Source organism: Hibiscus syriacus, unplaced genomic scaffold, assembly GCF_006381635.1.
Source record: "Hibiscus syriacus cultivar Baekdansim isolate YM2019G1 unplaced genomic scaffold, ASM638163v2 tig00111402_pilon, whole genome shotgun sequence".
In the NCBI taxonomy this organism is placed as follows: Eukaryota; Viridiplantae; Streptophyta; class Magnoliopsida; order Malvales; family Malvaceae; genus Hibiscus; species Hibiscus syriacus.
In genome coordinates this window covers 6340647-6358433 of record NW_024063082.1, presented here as the reverse complement: position 1 = coordinate 6358433, position 17787 = coordinate 6340647, and the positions used below count along the sequence as shown (strand labels likewise).

Genomic DNA, 17787 nt, shown 5'->3' with positions numbered 1-17787 from the left:
GGTTTAATTTTTTTTTATGTGATTTTTTAGTTATTATTGTCTCCAATTTTCTCTTTATGTTGTGCTGTAATTTTGATTCATTTTATTATTTTTATTAATGAAATCTAGTTGTCATTGTTCAAAAAATATTAATTAACTAATATTATTGAGATTTATTTCATAATAAAATTTTAATATTTTTTATTCATAAATTTTAAAATAAAATATTTAAAAAAATTATCAAACATAAATGCTGTGATACATGGATATTTAAATTTTAAATAGTATTTATTTAAAAAATTATTTTTTAAGATAAACAAAGGTACTTAATTGATCACAACGTCAGTGCTCTATATGTGAACGGAGATATTGTAAATTAGAGGATGGGCTTGCTCCTAACAAGGTTACCTATACAGTTTTGGTTGAATGGCGTTGTAGGAATAGGACTGTTAAAAAGGCATATGAGCTTTATAAAGAAATGAAATCCATGGGTATACAACCTACTGTTTTTAATGTGAATTCCTTGATTCATGGATTCTTAGAAGCCTGCTCGCTAAATGAGGCGTCTAGTTTGTTTGATGAGGCAGTTGAGTCTGGCATTGCCACTGTTTATACATATAATATTTTCTTATACCATTTCTCTAAGGATGGTAAAGTGAAAGAAGCTTGCAGTTTATGGCAGAGAATAATGACTAATGGCCTTGTACCAAGTAATGTTACTTATAATAACATGATACTTGCCTACTGTAAAGTGGGGAATATGGATATGGCACATACTATATTTTCAGAGATGGTTGAACGGGGCTTTAAACCTAATACCATCACATATTCTATGTTAGTTGATGGGCATTTCAGTAAAGGTGATGCTGAACGGGCCTTAGATGTGTTTTATGAAATGGTGGGTGTGCATATTGCCCCCTCAGACTACACATTCAACATAATCATCAATGGTTTGAGCAAATTTGGTCGTACATGTGAGGCTAGTGATATGTTGAAGGGTTTTGTCCAGAAGGGTTTTGTCCCTTCATGTATGACATACAATAACATTATTAATGGATTCGTTAAAGAGGGTGCCATGGACTCTGCCTTGAGAGTTTATAGAGAAATGTGTGAAAATGGAATTTCTCCCAATGTTATCACATATACCGCCATGGTGAATGGATTATGCAAAAGTGAAAATGCATTACGAAATGAAAATCAAGGGTCTTCAATCGGATGTTCCCGCATTCAGTGCCCTCATTGATGGGTTTTGCAAGAAGCGAGACATGGTCCGAGCATGTGAGCTTTTTTCCGAACTCCAGCAAGTTGGGTTATCTCCTAATGAAATTCTTTACAGCAGCATGATTAGTGGGTTTAGGAATGTAAAGAATATGGAAGCAGCTAACGACTTGCACAAGAAAATGATAAACGAGGGAATTCCTTGTGATCTACATATTTACACTACACTAATTGATGGATTTTTGAGACAGTAAATTAATTCTTGCTTCTGATCTATACTCAGAGATGCTTGCCAAGGGTATTGTGCCTGATATGATCACTTATACTGTTCTGTTAAATGTTCTTTATAATTAAGGGCAGCTTGAGAATGCTAACAAGATTTTGAAAGAGATGGATCGCCAGGGCATTACTCCTAACGTTCTTATATAATGCTTTGATTGCGGGACACTTCAGAGAAGGGAATCTAGAAGAGGCTTCGAGATTGCATAATGAAATGCTTGATAGAGGTCTTGTACCTGACGACACGACTTATGATATACTTGTAAATGGAAAAGCCAAGGGCGAAAATCTGCCTTCTGGAGTTTCATAAGCATAAGTAGCCAACAAATTTGTTCTTTTAAAATGTTCCATATGTTAAATTGATCTGGAAGAATATTGAAGAAAAGCTTACAGGGAACTCCAGGTTTGTGTATGGTTGGCCACGTCAACCTCCTGGTTGTCGGGTCACGTCGGATCTATATAATAAGCTGCAATCTTCAAATGATATGGTAATAATTCCTTCCCTTGAAAGTGACTTTTGACTAGTAGTTCTGAATTGCTTTTAGAATTGTGATGTTGTATCAATAAATTTTTTGAAACCCAAGTCCATCTTTTTGCTTGGTCAGTTTGTTTAGTTATGTTGCGAACTAGTGATGTTAATTTTCTTCTCTATGCCTGCCTCTTGCTTATATAGATAAAATGTTCGGTATCTGCATGCGAGTTCCGCCGCAAATCCTCATGTTCTTTTCCTGTTTACTTTTGATAATTAGTTGATGTCACCATGGATAGAAGACGCTGTAGTTCCGCTAGAAACACCATGGTTAAGCAGAGATATGGTCTGAATTCTCTAGGGAAGGAAAAAAGATTGAGTTGCAGTGCTTGTGAGCTTATATTCTTTCTACATTAGTCCCTATTTTAAACTCCTTCAAATTCGGAGTTCAATGTTAAAAGTTAAACTTCCATGCTTTATGTAAATGTAAGACATTTGACTTAAGAAATCTGTATGGCTTGATTGAAAGCATTTGATGATAATTTTGGATAGGGATGAGTATTTGATCGAGTTGAGCTGAGTGAAAAAAAAATTTAGTTAACTAAGTTTACAAGTAACATTTTATCATTTAGATTCTATTTGAATTTTTTAGTCGAATTTATGAAATTTAGATTTTCTTTTTCATGTGTAATTAAGATTTGTAATATTTAATAAATTAAATATCATCTAAAATTAGATAATATATTTATAATTTTTTTAAAAGGATGGATTTTGAGGACAAAGTGATGGGAGTATAAAAGAGTCAAATAATTGATTTGGAAGAAAGAATTTGTAAAGTTACAATTTGAGGATCTATTTGAATAAATATAAAATTGAAGAGTTGAATTATAAGAAGAGAAATTTTGTTGTAAAAAAATTAGTTAAGTTATATATGTATTTTATAGTGGTAAAGGACATGTGGTTCAAAATTAACGAAAAATAAAGGTAAAAGAAAAGAAAAATTGAAGAAAAATATCGTGTAAAAAAATAACTAAAAAAATTTAAAATGAAAGATAAATCTTAGAATAAAATCGTGTAAAGTTGAGGGTAGAGTGGTGTTTCTTCTATAGCTGTTGACTGTATATAATTATTATATTATTATATTGTATTGTATATAATATTATTTAATTCTGAATTAATTAACTTATTTATTAAATATATGAATCCGTTAAATATCAAATCTAGATAATTTTAACTGATCACTTGTGACAGAGAGACTAGTAGTCTGGTAGTCCACATGCTTCGTTGCCGGTGACGGATCTAATAAATTTCTAGGGTGGGTCGATGCACATTTTAGAATCCGAATTTTCTTCGAAATACCGCATACCCAGCGAATATAGACACCCAACCCGAGGCACGGTGTAGGCACATGGTATCGATCTTATTGTATTAAAATGAAAGGCCTCATCCAAGAATCTCGATGATTGTACATCGGATATGGAGTGGTGGTGGTTGTGGATGAGCTCTCGATCTGACATTAGTTTCTTCGGAACAGAAATGGATGATGATGATTGGTGAGGTGGTAGAAACACATCCAACGACTCTCGAGGTGGATCTTCATGATCAACAACAACGGAACTACTATTATTCCTATTCACTGCCATTTTAACGAGGGATGAATTTGGTTGTTGGCTAAGTATTGGAAACGAGAAACCAGAATTCCCTGAACCATTACTTATCATATTATAGGGTGCTCTTGCTGTTGTTGTTTGTATCTCTCGCCGTTTCTGATCATCTACCTTGAGCTTTGGTTCAAACTCAAGGGTTGTTTCATCTTTGGGCTCAACTTGAACAGACTTCTTGCCGGAGAAGAGCCAGATGGTCGCCAAAGCCATAGCCATCGTTTTTACCATGCCCTTTTCTCTTGTCATCGGTTGTGGTCATAGAAACTGCAATGGCACCAGTCTTGCTATTCCAGCTAGCCTCAGATGAAGGTGTTGGTGTTGAGTGCAAGGAACGAACTCGGAACGTCCTCCCATAACCATCGGCGGCAGCCAAGGCAGAATTATCTCCTCCGGCTCCGTGCTCTTATGAAACATGAACCAGATTTGGTATATTAAGTTGGGACACTCTTTTGCACACTCTAGGATCGCCGTTGCTTTCATTGAAGTAGCTTTTGGCATAAAAAATACTAAGCTCTATCTTCATCATAAGATAATTCGACTCCATTAATCGTTTTCATAAAAAAAGCATAGAATTAATGAATGTCTGAGAGTGGAATTGCCTCTGAAATTCCATGTTTTGCAGGTATATATAGAGGTTTGGTACAGGGTTTGTCCAAAAACACCAATCATGCATAATAATGCACATATACTACCTCCAGCAGTGAATGTTATAGCAAATGAGGAAGTCAACATTCCGTGATTTTTTTTATTTCGATTCAACTTTTATCCACAGCCACATGATCTAAGAATACTGGACCTACAGTAGACGTCAGTGAGCAGATAATTCACGACCATCAGAATTTCCAACATGTCAGGGAAAATAATTTTTATGTATTCCCCACAGGAACCGTCCGATATATAGTCTTTTGTTTTCACGGTATTCCTTGATAAAAATAGTGGTCCATTTTATTTTAGATATGTATTAATTTGATAGGGTTAAATATTGAAAGGGATAAAAATTTATTAAATATTTAAATTTAAAAATCTATGTTTGATTAATATTTAGATTAACAATGATCTAAAATATTATTCTATAAAAAAATTGAAGGGTCACTGTCCCTAATAAATGATTCCTTAATTATTTTGATTACCAGTTTTAAAAAATTTATTCTGATCACTTTTAGTTTTTATCTGTCTTATTTTGATCATTAAACTATTAACTCTAATAAATTTAATGGCATGACACGTTAATAAAAATGTTTAAATTTTAATTAGACTTCTAAATTATAGAAAAAATGTTAATTTAATTGTAAATTTAAGATAAATTATTAATTTAACTATTAAACTTTAGATAAAACATCAATTTAACGTCTAAATTCGATTAAAATCCCTTACAGTCGGCTGCCTCTCATCACTATCGTCAATTGTCGCCATTGATTACCGTCAATTGCCATTGTTTACCGTCAATTGCCATTGTTGGACCCAAAAACTATAAATTCACTCTTTCTTGATTTACTAAACATGACTCCAATATCCATTTTATCAATAAATATCTTGAGTTTCACAAATCTAATTTAAAACTCTTCAAATTCTTTTAAATATATATTATAGTATTCATGTTATAATAATAATAATAATTTCATTTATATAAATTTTGAAAATTATATATTAACAAAAATGAAAAATCATATAAACATCAGTCTCAGTCAAATGGGAATATTTCTGAAATCTCATTTTTTTAATAATATAAAATAATGATCGAGGAAATATATTTTTCTTCTATATATTTCGTATTAAGCATTCCATATAAATAATATATTTGGTAAGTGACATAAGACACAAATCAGTACTTAACCAAAGTTATAAGAACAAAATGAGTACAAAGGGTTACTTCCATTTACAGAGCACAAGATAGTACATTTGTATGTCCAGAAATTTAATGACAACAGCAATTTGCAGAATACAAGACTCAAGTTGCTCAACTTTACCATTTGGATTTACCAAAAATGCTATTCTTACTATGACATATATTTGCTTGAATAGTGAGAACAACATAGAGAGTGGGTGCACACAACTGGAAGCCAATGACCCATCAAAATATACTCTTGAAAGAGAATCTTTAAATGAGAACAGAAACTCACACGTGCATCAACAACCTTGAGACTTCAGTATAATATCTCTGCCTCCAGAGTCTATGATATGGCCCTCAGGTTCTGCTCTTCAGCAGTTTCAGCACCAACTAACTTGGATGGTAACTGGATTATAGAGATAGTATAAGAGAGCAACATACATAATCAAAGACTATAATCCATCTTATTATCTTGAGAGAGCAAATGAAACTTGCATGCTAAATTAGAAACTATCAAATTCATAGTACTAAATTGTGGTGACAGTGTTTATTGCGAATATAGATGTGGTTGCAGTGTATCGATAATATTGAAAATTATTATGGTATGAACCGTACGTCGTGGTAACCTTAAAAATAAATTTTTTATGATGCGATCAATATTTTGCGTACCAATCATAATTGAATAATATGACTAAATCATGATATATCTCTGGAGATATTCTCCGAAAACAATTAGTTCTCCGCTACTTAAATCCTTTGGATAAACTCTTTCAAAGCTTCCAAAAAAATCCATATCCTACCGACATGTAAGTATCATAGCCTTCTGCAAAGTCAAAAGGTGGGGAAGGGGGGGCACCGCACAGCTGAAGTTTTCAACAAAGGCGGTGCCCCAATTTTTTTTATTGAAATAGAAATAGGGTTAATTACAATATTAGTCTCTAAGCTCCAACTATAAATACTTAACCCATTTAGCTTCAAAATCATCCCAAAATCATTTATTCCTCACAATACTAAAGAGTTTAGAGAGTTCTCTTGTGAGTTGTGAGTGTTTTTGTAAACACCTGTAAATTTTCTCTTTAGTAAAAGATCTGCAGCAGTCCTGAGACGTAGGCGTAATTGGTTGAACTCCGTTATCAATTTCGTGTATTATTTTTTCGCTTTTATTTCGCATTCTCACTAATCTGGTTAAAGGGAAATTACTCGTATTCAGTTTATTTCCCAGTAACTGGTAATCAGAGCTTTTGGTTGTGAATTTTGTCAAATTTTTGCGAGGTTACTAATCATTACTATTCATGTGAATAATAAATTTTGTGAATAGTAAAAACTTTGTCGGCGATACAAATTTATCGACGAAGGTGTTCTAATACACGGTGGTTCGCAAGAATTGTCAGAAACGATCCAAACGAAGCCAGATTCGAGTGGGGAAGATGGTTGCAAACGAAGGGAATGTGAAAATTTAGAAGTTCAATGGTGCAAACTTTGGCTTTTGGAAGATGCAAATTAAAGATTTTTTGTACCAGAAAAATCTATATCAACCTCTCTCAGGAAAGCAACCAGAGGGCATGAAGAATGAAGACTGAGCTCTTCTCGATAGACAAGCCCTCAGAGTTATCCGACTGACGTTATCCCGCAATGTTGCTTTCAATATAGCAAAGGAAAAGACCACGGCTGGTCTTATGACGGCTCTCTCCAGTATGTATGAGAAGTCATCAGCCTCAAACAAAGTTCATTTGATGAGACGATTATTCAATTTGCGGATGGCGAAAGGGGCATCATTGGCTCAACACCTAAATGAACTCAACACAATCACAACTCAGTTGAGTTCCTGTGGAAATTGAATTCGATGATGAAGTTTGAGCTTTAATTCTCTTATCATATCTACCAAACAGTTGGAATGCTACTGTTACAGTAGTCATCAGCTCGTCGAGAAACAACAAATTGAAATTCGACGATGTTCGGGATCTGGTATTGAGTGAAGAAATTCGACGGAGAGAATCGAGTGAAACATCAACCTCCTCAGCCTTGCACACGGAGTTTAGAGGGAGAACTTCAGAAAGAAATTCAAATCGTGGCAGATCGAAATCCAGAAGGGGAAAATCAAAAACGAGAAAGAAAGATTTTACTTGTTATAATTGTGGCAAGAAGGGTCACTTTAAAAGAGATTGTCGAGCACTGAATAAAGATATTGGCGCACAGGAATCTGCCAACATGACAGAGGAGACATGTGATGCCATGATTCTAAGCGTCAACAGTCCGATTGAATTATGTATCTTGGATTTAGGGGCATCTTTCCACTCCACCCCATGCCAAGAAATCACGGAGAACTATGTCAATGTTGATTTTGGGAAGATTTATCTAGCTGATGATAAAACCTTGAAGATCGTCGGAAAAGGAGACATCCGACTAAAGTTGTCAAAACAGACCACTTGGAAGCTGAAAGGAGAAACATATTCCAGGCCTCAAAAGAAATTTAATTTCTGTAGGACAGCTTGATGGAGAATGATATATAATACAACCTTTTCAGGCTGTGAATAGAAGATTACCAAATGAGCACTCGTCATTGCTCGTGGTAAGAAGACTGGTACTCTCTATGTAACCTCAAATTTAGAGAATATTATTGCAGTAGCATATGCTAATGGAAAATCAAACCTATGGCACCAAAGGCTTAGCCATATAAGCGAGAAAGTGATGAAGACACTTTTGTCAAAAGGGAAGTTGCTGGATCTAAAGAATGTAGATGTCCGGCTATGTGAAGATTGCATATTTGGCAAACAAAAGAAAGTCAGTTTTGCAAAGATTGGCAAGACACCCAAGGCTGAAAAGTTAGAGTTGGTTCATACTGATGTATGAGGACCATCTTCAGTTCCATCTCTTGCAGGCTCATATATTATGTCACATTCATTGATGATTCTACAATGAAGGTGTGAGTTTATTTTCTGAAGAATAAATCAGAAGTCTTTGATATATTCAGAAAATGGAAGGCCATGGGAGACTGGTCTGAAAGTCAAACAGTTAAGGTATGATAGTGGAGAAAAGTAAAAAAATAGCAGATTCAGAGATTTCTGAGCAAACAATGGGATCAAGATGGAGACAACAGTTCCTATGACACCGCAGCAGAATGACGTAACAGAGCGTATGAACAAAACTTTAAATGAACGTGCCAGAAGCATGGAGATACATGCTGGCTTGCCTAAATTGCTATGGGCTGAAGCTATCAACACTGCAGCTTACCTGATCAACCGTGGGCCCTTAGTTCCTTTGGATGGCAGAATACCAGAGGAAGTTTGGAGCAGAAAAGAAATAAAACTTTCACACTTTTGTTGTATTTCTTATGTATATATAAATTCTGCTGAAAGAAGTAAACTTGATGCCAAGTCCAACAAATGTGTCTTTGTTGGTTATGGTGGTGATGAGTTCGGTTACCAGTTTTGGGACTACGAAAATCGGAAGATCATCAGAAGCAAAGATGTAATTTTCAATGAGAATGTGATGTACAAAGACATGTTAACCATAGAATCAAGTAGCTCCAATACCGAAGCTGAAACAAAGGAATTTGCTAAGTTCGAGGAGATTTCTGGAAATGATGTTCAGATCAGTCTTGAAGCAGTTCAAGAAGAACCAGACACACCAGAACTAAGACGCTCCTCTAGAATTCCTAAACCAACCCAGCGTTATTCGCCTTCTATGCACTACTTGTTGCTGACTGACAATGGTGAACCAGAGTGCTATGATGAAGCAATGCAGGTGGAGGATTCAGTCAAGTGGGAGTCTTTCATGAAAGATGAGATGAACTCACTTATGTCAAATCAGACGTGAGAATTAGCTGAATTACCACCAGGCAAGAAAGCACTCCATAACAAGTGGATTTACAGGATCAAAGAAGAGCACGATGGGAGCAAACGCTACAAAGCAGTCAAATGGATCCTCAGATATCTGTGGGGTACTACAAACAAAGCACTTTGTTTCAAAGGTGGAGATACGATACTGACAGGCTATGTAGATGCTGACTTAGCCGGAAATATTGACATCAGAAGGAGCACTACATGGTATGTCTATACTCTAGGAGGAACCGCAGTGAGTTGGGTTTCACAACTACAGAAGATGGTTGCTCTCTCCACAACTGAAGCAAAATATGTCGCTGTTACGGAAGCCGGCAAGGAGATGGTTTGACTCTAAAGTTTCTTGGAAGAGTTAAGCAAGAAACAAGAAAATAATGTCTTGTATTGCGACAGTCAAAGTGCTATCCACCTAGCAAAGAATCCGTCTTTTTATTCCAGGACAAAGCACATACAATTGCGATATCATTTTATCTGGTCTCTTCTGGAAGATGGGATTTTGAAACTTGAAAAGATTAGTGGAGCTCAAAATCTTACAGACATGTTGACAAAGATGGTGACTACGGATAAATTGAAGTTGTGTTCAGCTTCAGTTGGCATGCTAGAGTAACAAGACCAGAAATACTGCTGCATCGATCGAGGTGTGAAGATAGATTAAAATCAGTCTTCAAGTGAGATATTGTAAAGTCAAAAGGTGAGGAAGGGGGGACACCGTACGACTGAAGTTTTTAACAAAGGGGGGAACCGAATTCGGTGCCCCAATTTTTTTATTGAAATAGAAATAGGGTTAATTACAAGATTAGTCCCTAAGTTCTAACTATAAATACCATAACCCATTTAACTTCAAAATCATCCCAAAATCATTTCTTCCTCTCAATACTAAAGAGTTTAGAGAGTTCTATTGTGAGTTGTGAGTGTTTTTGTAAACACCTGTAAATTTTCTCTTTAGTAAAAGATCTACAGCAGTCCGGAGACATAGGCGTAATTGGTTGAACTCCGTTATCAATTTCGGGTATTATTTTTCCGCGTTTATTTCGCATTTTCACTAATCTGGTTATAGGAAAATTACTCGTACTCAGTTTATTTCCCAACACCTTCAAATCAGCTAAAGTGCATAGAAAAACCTCGAACAAACTCATTTAACCTACCAGAGCGAAATCCAAGATCTGACTACCATATCTATTTAGCCTATTGACTTATAAATAGTAACCATAATTTCATATGTTTTATATATAAGACCAACTAGAGCCACTAAAAATAACCCTTAGCCACAATCAAAAAGAGACCCCTTTTCTTGATTTCTTCTATCTCGAACTTAGAACAATCTCCTCTCTCACACTGCATTTTTCCTCCTGTCTCTCAAAGAAAATCACTAAAACACATTTGTTACATCAACAAATCACATTCCATAATTTGATGGCATTAACTAAAAAAATAATGTGGAACGTTTAATTTTAAACTTTTTTCTTTTTAAATGCACATTATGAATCATGCTTACACAAACGGCAAAATCAACGATATAATGTTGTTGGAAAAAAAATTTCACGAGATAATATGTTCCAACAATTAATTGTTGAGATAGGGTGAAATATACAGTTCGAACGTATGTCGCCAGACGCTCCGGGCGACCAAGGAGGTCGCCATGCCGTCCCTGCGAGCTGTTGTTACCTGCTGCATTACCTATATCGGTAATTAGGCTTTTACCCAAAACCCTAAACTAACTAACAATCTCGCCAATTTGGTCGCCGGTATCACATGGCGACCTATAAGGTCGCCCGGCATACATGGCGACCTTTACGCATGACAATTACCTAAATTTCCCTAAGTAACAATGATTTCCTATTTCGGTAATTAGGCTTTTATCTGAAACATAACAACCTCCATTTCAGCAGGGCGTGCATGACGATCTTCAAGCATGCAAAGTGCAACAGCTCACCACAGCTCGCAGGGAAAGCATGGCGACCTCCTTGGTCGCCAGGAGCGCCTGGCGACATATGTTCGAACTGTAGATTTCACCCTATCTCAGCAATTAATTATTAGAACGCATTATCTCGTGAATTTTTTTTCTCCAAATTCCAACAACATTATCTCGTTGATTTTGCCTACACAAATTATGTTACTCGGGATTTTTTAACATGTGTGCATGTGGATGCACGTTTCAGAAAATTGAATTCCAGAAATATTTAGTATAAAGTTCTACGAATAAAATTCTGTTATATGCAGCATGTAAAGAATTGCATATGTGTGTTCATTATTGTTTCTCTAACATTATGGGTAAACACGATTTTGATGAAACGACATTAACATGAAACTGAAGTTTAGCCTAATTGTACATTGAATAAAAGAAACGAGAAGCAAGAAACTTCCATGTAAGATAAGCAAGATAATCTTTAAGTAGAATCAACCTGAAAACTCGAGAAGGAATCATTAGGATCAACAGCGGTGCAATCAAGGGGAGTCTCGAACAAAGAGAAGGAGAACTGTTTGTTAACGACGCCGACATCAAAGTTGATCAAACCGGAGGCTGGATCATCGACGCGTATGCCAGTGACGGGAAACCATAGGAAAAGCTCCTGCTGGAACACACCGGACAAGTTCGCGATCTTCCCGAAAGATAAGGGTCCGGTGATGTTTAAATCGTAATGGAATTGGATCTCGGAGTCGGAGTTACAGGGTTGAGTTAGGTTCACTTGGAAACGGTTCGTCTCGGGATCAGTTGAAAAATCTGTTACTCCCTTTGGTAAGATACCCTCAGGGAGACCGTTGTGTTTCAAGTGGTCGTAGATTGAAGGAGGTGATGATGATTGGGCGGCGAGAAAATTAAGAAATAGAAAGAAAATCAGGAGAAGAACGGGAAAGAGAGAATAATTTGTAATTCCCATGATTGGGGTTTATTTCCTCCCTCTTTTCCCCCAAAAATAAAGCTATCTTTTGTGTTTCTTAGATCGCTGATGATGCTTCGATTGATTTAAGGATGAAGAAAGAGACAGACAGAGAGAAACGGAAACTACAAAGAACGGTTATTTTCGAAGGGTTTGGATTTTATTGGGCTGTTTCGTGAAGATGTTAAGCACGCGCCCTTTTCTCGTGTGGAAATATTTTTTCCAAATTACTACATCGATGGAATTCCGACCATTTTATCTCTTCTCTCTATTACTGGGCGTCATCCTCCATCTCTCAATTCAACAATGTCTGCTTCTCATTGGCATGGGAAAAAGCTGTCAGTTCGAAATCAATAATCTTAGTTCTCCATATGCACCTGGCATCAACAAATGTTATAAGCTCAACAAATGATTAAAATCTCAATATATTTGCTCATGAAAGTGAAACTGGAAAAGATAGCTATCGAAAACAATAAATTTATTCAACAAATGTTGTTCATCCACAACAACAGAGGGAAGAAGCACCAATACAGACTTTTTTTAGGCAGGAACAAAAACGATAATCAAAAGGGCATTTTTTATATTCGACACACGAATAAAGTCCCATTAATCAAACAGCATCCCTTCAACGAGTTTGAGAAGAAAGTATAATGAAGATGAACCCAAGGTAAATGAAGCTTTTGGGGCCTTCCCCAGTATTTTCTTTAGATCAACAAGCATTACAAACTATATATTTCGTACCAAAAATGCAAGATCCAGGACATCTAAAATCTTGAGAGCTAGAAGTAGAGGGTTTTGTTTGATGGGCTTGAAGAAATACAGACTTATAATCATGTTATAGGGTCATCTTCTATGCATTAACATCAAGTGTACCATGAGATTGGATCAATAAGATCTTTCTCGCAATATTGACTTAACTTGTCAACTTTTGGTTGACAATACCTCAATATTCTGGTTTTTATCCCTACCTGGAGCATCACCAGTTGGTGGACATTCATATAGTCCTCGAAAACCTCAGCTATTGCCCTTGTCCACCCCTTACCATTGCATCCAGTGATATCCCCCTTTGATGCTATGATGGCGTGCATGTTTTTAAATTTCTCAACGACCGCCAACGTCAACTTGTTTTCCTCATCATCGGAACTAGACTTTTGACTTGGCTGCTGGCTCGATATCAACCATGCAGCGGCGTTCGTCTCCGCCACAACATTGTCACTCTCTGGAGAAACACATCACTCCGTGGATCCTTTCGATGAGTCCTCTTTCTCTCCATGGTTATTATCCTCAACATATACATTTGGGTAAGCAGATGCAACCCATGGTTTAAAATTACAAGAACTAGGAATTCGTCTCGTTCAGTGATAAACTTACGCTGCAGATCGACAAGAACACAGATTCGTGGAAAATAAGAAAACAATGTTCTTTAAACCAAATGATGGAACCCTAAAACAAATCAAAACAAAGCTACAGGTGAAATTTACCAGAAATAGAAAAATAAAACAAAATAGATAACTTTTAGTTGCTTAAGACGGGAAATGAAAAACAAGTGTTCATGCAACTAAAAAACTAGGCATGAACGAAGAAGAACTTCGCTTTGCCAGGTGCATATGGAGAACTAAGATTGCTGGTTTCGGACTGACAACTTTTTTATGTGCCGATGAGAAGCAACTGTTGTTGAAATAGGAGATGGAGGAGAAAGACATCAGAGTTGAGAAGGAGCTCGAAGATGAACAGGTTGGAGATTGGACACAACAAAAGAAAGGAGGTTCGGTAGTGTCTGCTAGGAAACTTGCTGATGAATTTTAGAGGTTGCAGTCGCCGAAGACGGTGACGCCCAGTGATAGAGAGATGAGGAACAAAAATGAGATTTTAGCATGTTTTTGGGCTGCTCGGTTTCAAATAAAGAAGTTAATGTATTAATCCATGTCATAACATTTACATAATTAACGGTGGAATGATAAAAAAAACTTAATATATAAATTTTAGTGATTAAATTGAAAAAATTAAAAGTACAAAAAATAAAATAGGAGAGAGTAAAATTTAATGAGTAAATTTATAATTTACCCTAAAAAATATAAGGTAAAGTACACCTTTAGTACCTAAATTATTACTTTTGTTCTATTTTGATACCCAATTTTGTTTTTCAAAACTATACATAACGTTTAGTTTATGTTTTATTTTGGTACCTAAATGTTCAAAAAGTAACATAAATGTCGATATTATATATATTTTTAATTTTTTCAATAATAATGTGACATTATCTTGTTTTTGGCTTTTATATATAAAAGGGTCTCATATATCATTTTACCTATTTTTAAATATTATTTGGGTAATGATTTTATCATGAAAGTAAGATTATTTTACTGTATGGTTGTCCTTATAATAACATACATGGTGAGGATGACATTGTTAACAACCTTTAAATATATTAGTTATAGTTTATTTAGTTAGGTGCACAAATGGTTCATTGACTATAGGGAAATCATGAAAGTAAGATTATTTTACTGTATGGTTGTCCTTATAATAACATACATGGTGAGGATGACATTGTTAACAACCTTTAAATATATTAGTTATAGTTTATTTAGTTAGGTGCACAAATGGTTCATTGACTATAGGGAGATGCTTTATTAAGTCTATCGACTATTAAAAATTATAAAATGATAATTTGATTATTCAAATGTTTCAAACTAATCATTTTTCGTTGAAAAATGACAATCATCTGAGTTGGATGTTGACATCCTGATTGAGATATCATAATCTTTTGAGAATTTGAGATTATATTTTATCATATCCTAGTTAGTAAGTTAACGTATGCCGCCATCAATTTTTTAACATAAAAGGGTGGATTTCAAACATATGAATAGTTCGGTGACCATTTTGTAACTTTTAATAATTGGGGCACTCAACAAAGCAATATCCTATAATTAATAGATTGTAACTTTTAATATTCATATGAATTAATAAAATAATATCCTACGGTTGAGGGATTATTTATATACTTTATCCTAATAACATAAACATTGTATTGGAAGAATGATAAGTCAATTATGATAAAGTTTATTGATCACATGTTACTTATGATATATGATAAGCTTTATTTAGTTTATCTTATATGCTATTGATTACTTAATATCTACATACGAAATTTGATTATTAATCTAAACTAGAAGTTCTCGAGGTCTTAACTTTGTTTAACTAATAATTTCGTTTTATTCCATTAAACGAATGCAACAATATGCATATTAAAGATGCACAATTGTAGAGGTGATAAATATAATGATAATCATCATCATCATCATCATTATAATAGTGATCATAAAATTATTCTCATCATTAGACATGAAAATATACAAATAAAAAATGAAATTACAAGAGTTTTAAAAAATAACTAATAATTTTTTACTTGTATGAAGAGGGAAGGAGATTTAGTAATAGCTATTAAACTCATAACTTTATAGATTGTTAACAGTTATAGAATTTTTTTTAATATAATTATCATATTTACTCTTGTTATTTTATATATTTGTTTTCTCTATTTATGATAATTTTTACAATAATCTTTTATATTTATTGTAACATATTTTTAAAAATTTAGTTGCTTCAAATTTATAATTAAATATGTTTCTCAATCCAAATCAATACTTATAACTTCTTAATTAATTTAAATTATAAAATCAAATATACTTATTTGATTATATTAAAATTAGATATTAATCTGAATATATAAGTGCAGGATCCAATTAAATTAGATGTAAAATTTTTAATTTTACAATTTTTAAAATCATTAGATGAGAAAAATTAAAAATTAAAAAAAAAAGAAAAGAAAAAAATATTTATTGAAGAAAAAATAAAAATTAATCTCGATATTTAATTTCATTATTCTTACTATCGTAAGAAAACGTAAAATTAAAAACTTTATACTTTTTGCTTTACGGGGATAAAAAGAGTTCAGCTCTCAAATTCAACCTTAAACAAGAGGTAAAGTTGTACATTTACTCATTCTAGATTTACGAGGATAATAAAGTAATAATGCAACCAAACCCTAACAAAATTTATTTCCACTTTTAAAGCCCTCATTCCTCTCAGCCCCGTTCCATTCCATAAGACGGTTCCTTCTTCTCACGAATCCTCAAGATACGCAATCTTCCTTGGGCTCTTGGAGGTACGTAGTAGAGGTAAGCATTAAACGCGCCTCATGTCATTGATTTATTGTGATCATGATTTTCCACTTTTTAATCATGAAATTAGCTCATCGTGTCCACTTTCTGCTAATTTGCAAGGCTTCCATGGCGCTTCCAAGTTTTTGCATCTTTCTAAGTTACTATTGTTATTATTATTTTGAGATGAAATTAGCTATTAATTAAAGTTACAAATAACAAAATGTAGGAATCTGGTGAAGTTCTCTTGGACATGATTTGAATTGTTTAATTACCTTTCTTTCTTTCATTCCTTTTCTCTTATTTTATAGCGTTTTTCTGTGAGCCAGATCTAAAACATATCCTTTAATCCCCTCCAATTTGGGTTTTCTGAATGTTTTGAACTTAGATTTTTGAGGTTGGTCTGTGATTTTATTTTTGTATGGTGGAACTTGTTTATTGTTAATCGCAAGTAAAGTACAATTATAATTTTGTTTGAAATAAGTCGGCTTTGATTGAGGATCAATGAGATAATGTATTTAACTGTTATTTTTCTATCTATTTCGGGTAGGGTTTGAACAGCAGAATAAAATTTATCCTCTTTTTTTATTGGTTTCATCCAGTTCCTTACAATTTACACGCTCTGCCAAGTTTAGTTGATTTGTTCCCGGATACTGATAAAATCTGTGCTGGATTTTGAATACTTGGTTTAAAACTAGTTTGACGGAGAACAATAATATGAGATGTGTAAAACAATTGGTTTTCTTGTTTTTCAACATTTCTAGATAATATGTACTTTTTTGAAGCTTTTGTGCAGTGAGCATTTTCTAAAATTACTGAACTAATTGCTTCCTTCTTATAATGTAGTAGGTTTACCCTAAAAATTCCGCAAGAGTTGAGGAAAAACAAACCAACTTTTTTCAATGGCATCTAGAGTTTCCCTAAAAACTAAAGGCAAGGGAGGGAAGGGGTCTAAGAGCTCGGATGAGAAATCAGCTGCACAGTGCCTGAAAGAGTGGAGCACATGGACTATGAAAAAAGCCAAAGTGGTAACACACTATGGCTTCATTCCTCTGGTGATCATTATCGGCATGAACTCTGAACCAAAGCCCCAACTTTATCAATTGCTAAGCCCTGTCTGATTAAATTTGTTCTTTTGTAATCTCCTGATCTTGGTGTAACTATGTAATTGGTTGTTGCCTATTTGTCGAAAGTACATGGTATCATGTTAGAGGCTTGTCGCTTACATGGTGTTGGTTGTTTTATGCCTATGAATAATCATGAGCGGTACATTTTATGAAATTTTGAATCTTATTTTCTTTTCCTCGTTTCCATCGTCACTTGTGGTTTTTATGCATGCAGCTGAGCTACAAATTGGACAACTAATCAAATGTTAAGTTGAAATGGCTTTTCTATTTTGGCCTCTGGTGTTCATAGTTTGAGTAAAGTTTCTTTTTATACTTGTATGTATGATAATATAATAGTTTTCTCAA

The 17787-nt window shown here is 34.4% G+C and overlaps 2 protein-coding genes and 1 pseudogene across 2 annotated transcripts; 2 read left to right on the top strand and 1 right to left on the bottom strand.

Moving 5' to 3' along the window:
- The first annotated feature begins 229 nt into the window (after nt 1-229).
- LOC120161473 lies at nt 230-2080 on the top strand (annotated as a pseudogene).
- A 3514-nt stretch (nt 2081-5594) lies between these two features.
- LOC120161702 lies at nt 5595-12253 on the bottom strand. The gene is made up of 2 exons (XM_039171914.1): nt 11679-12253; nt 5595-5843 (listed from the first exon to the last, which is right to left on the bottom strand). The coding sequence occupies exons 1-2, from the start codon at nt 12153-12155 to the stop codon at nt 5781-5783; spliced, it is 540 nt and encodes a 179-aa protein (XP_039027845.1). The 5' UTR covers nt 12156-12253; the 3' UTR covers nt 5595-5780.
- Nucleotides 12254-16197: 3944 nt separating this feature from the next.
- On the top strand, nt 16198-17611 carry LOC120161647 (mitochondrial import receptor subunit TOM7-1-like). The gene is made up of 2 exons (XM_039171861.1): nt 16198-16333; nt 17165-17611. Exon 2 carries the CDS (start codon nt 17218-17220, stop codon nt 17434-17436), a length of 219 nt encoding a protein of 72 aa, XP_039027792.1. The 5' UTR covers nt 16198-16333; nt 17165-17217; the 3' UTR covers nt 17437-17611.
- Nucleotides 17612-17787: the final 176 nt, after the last annotated feature.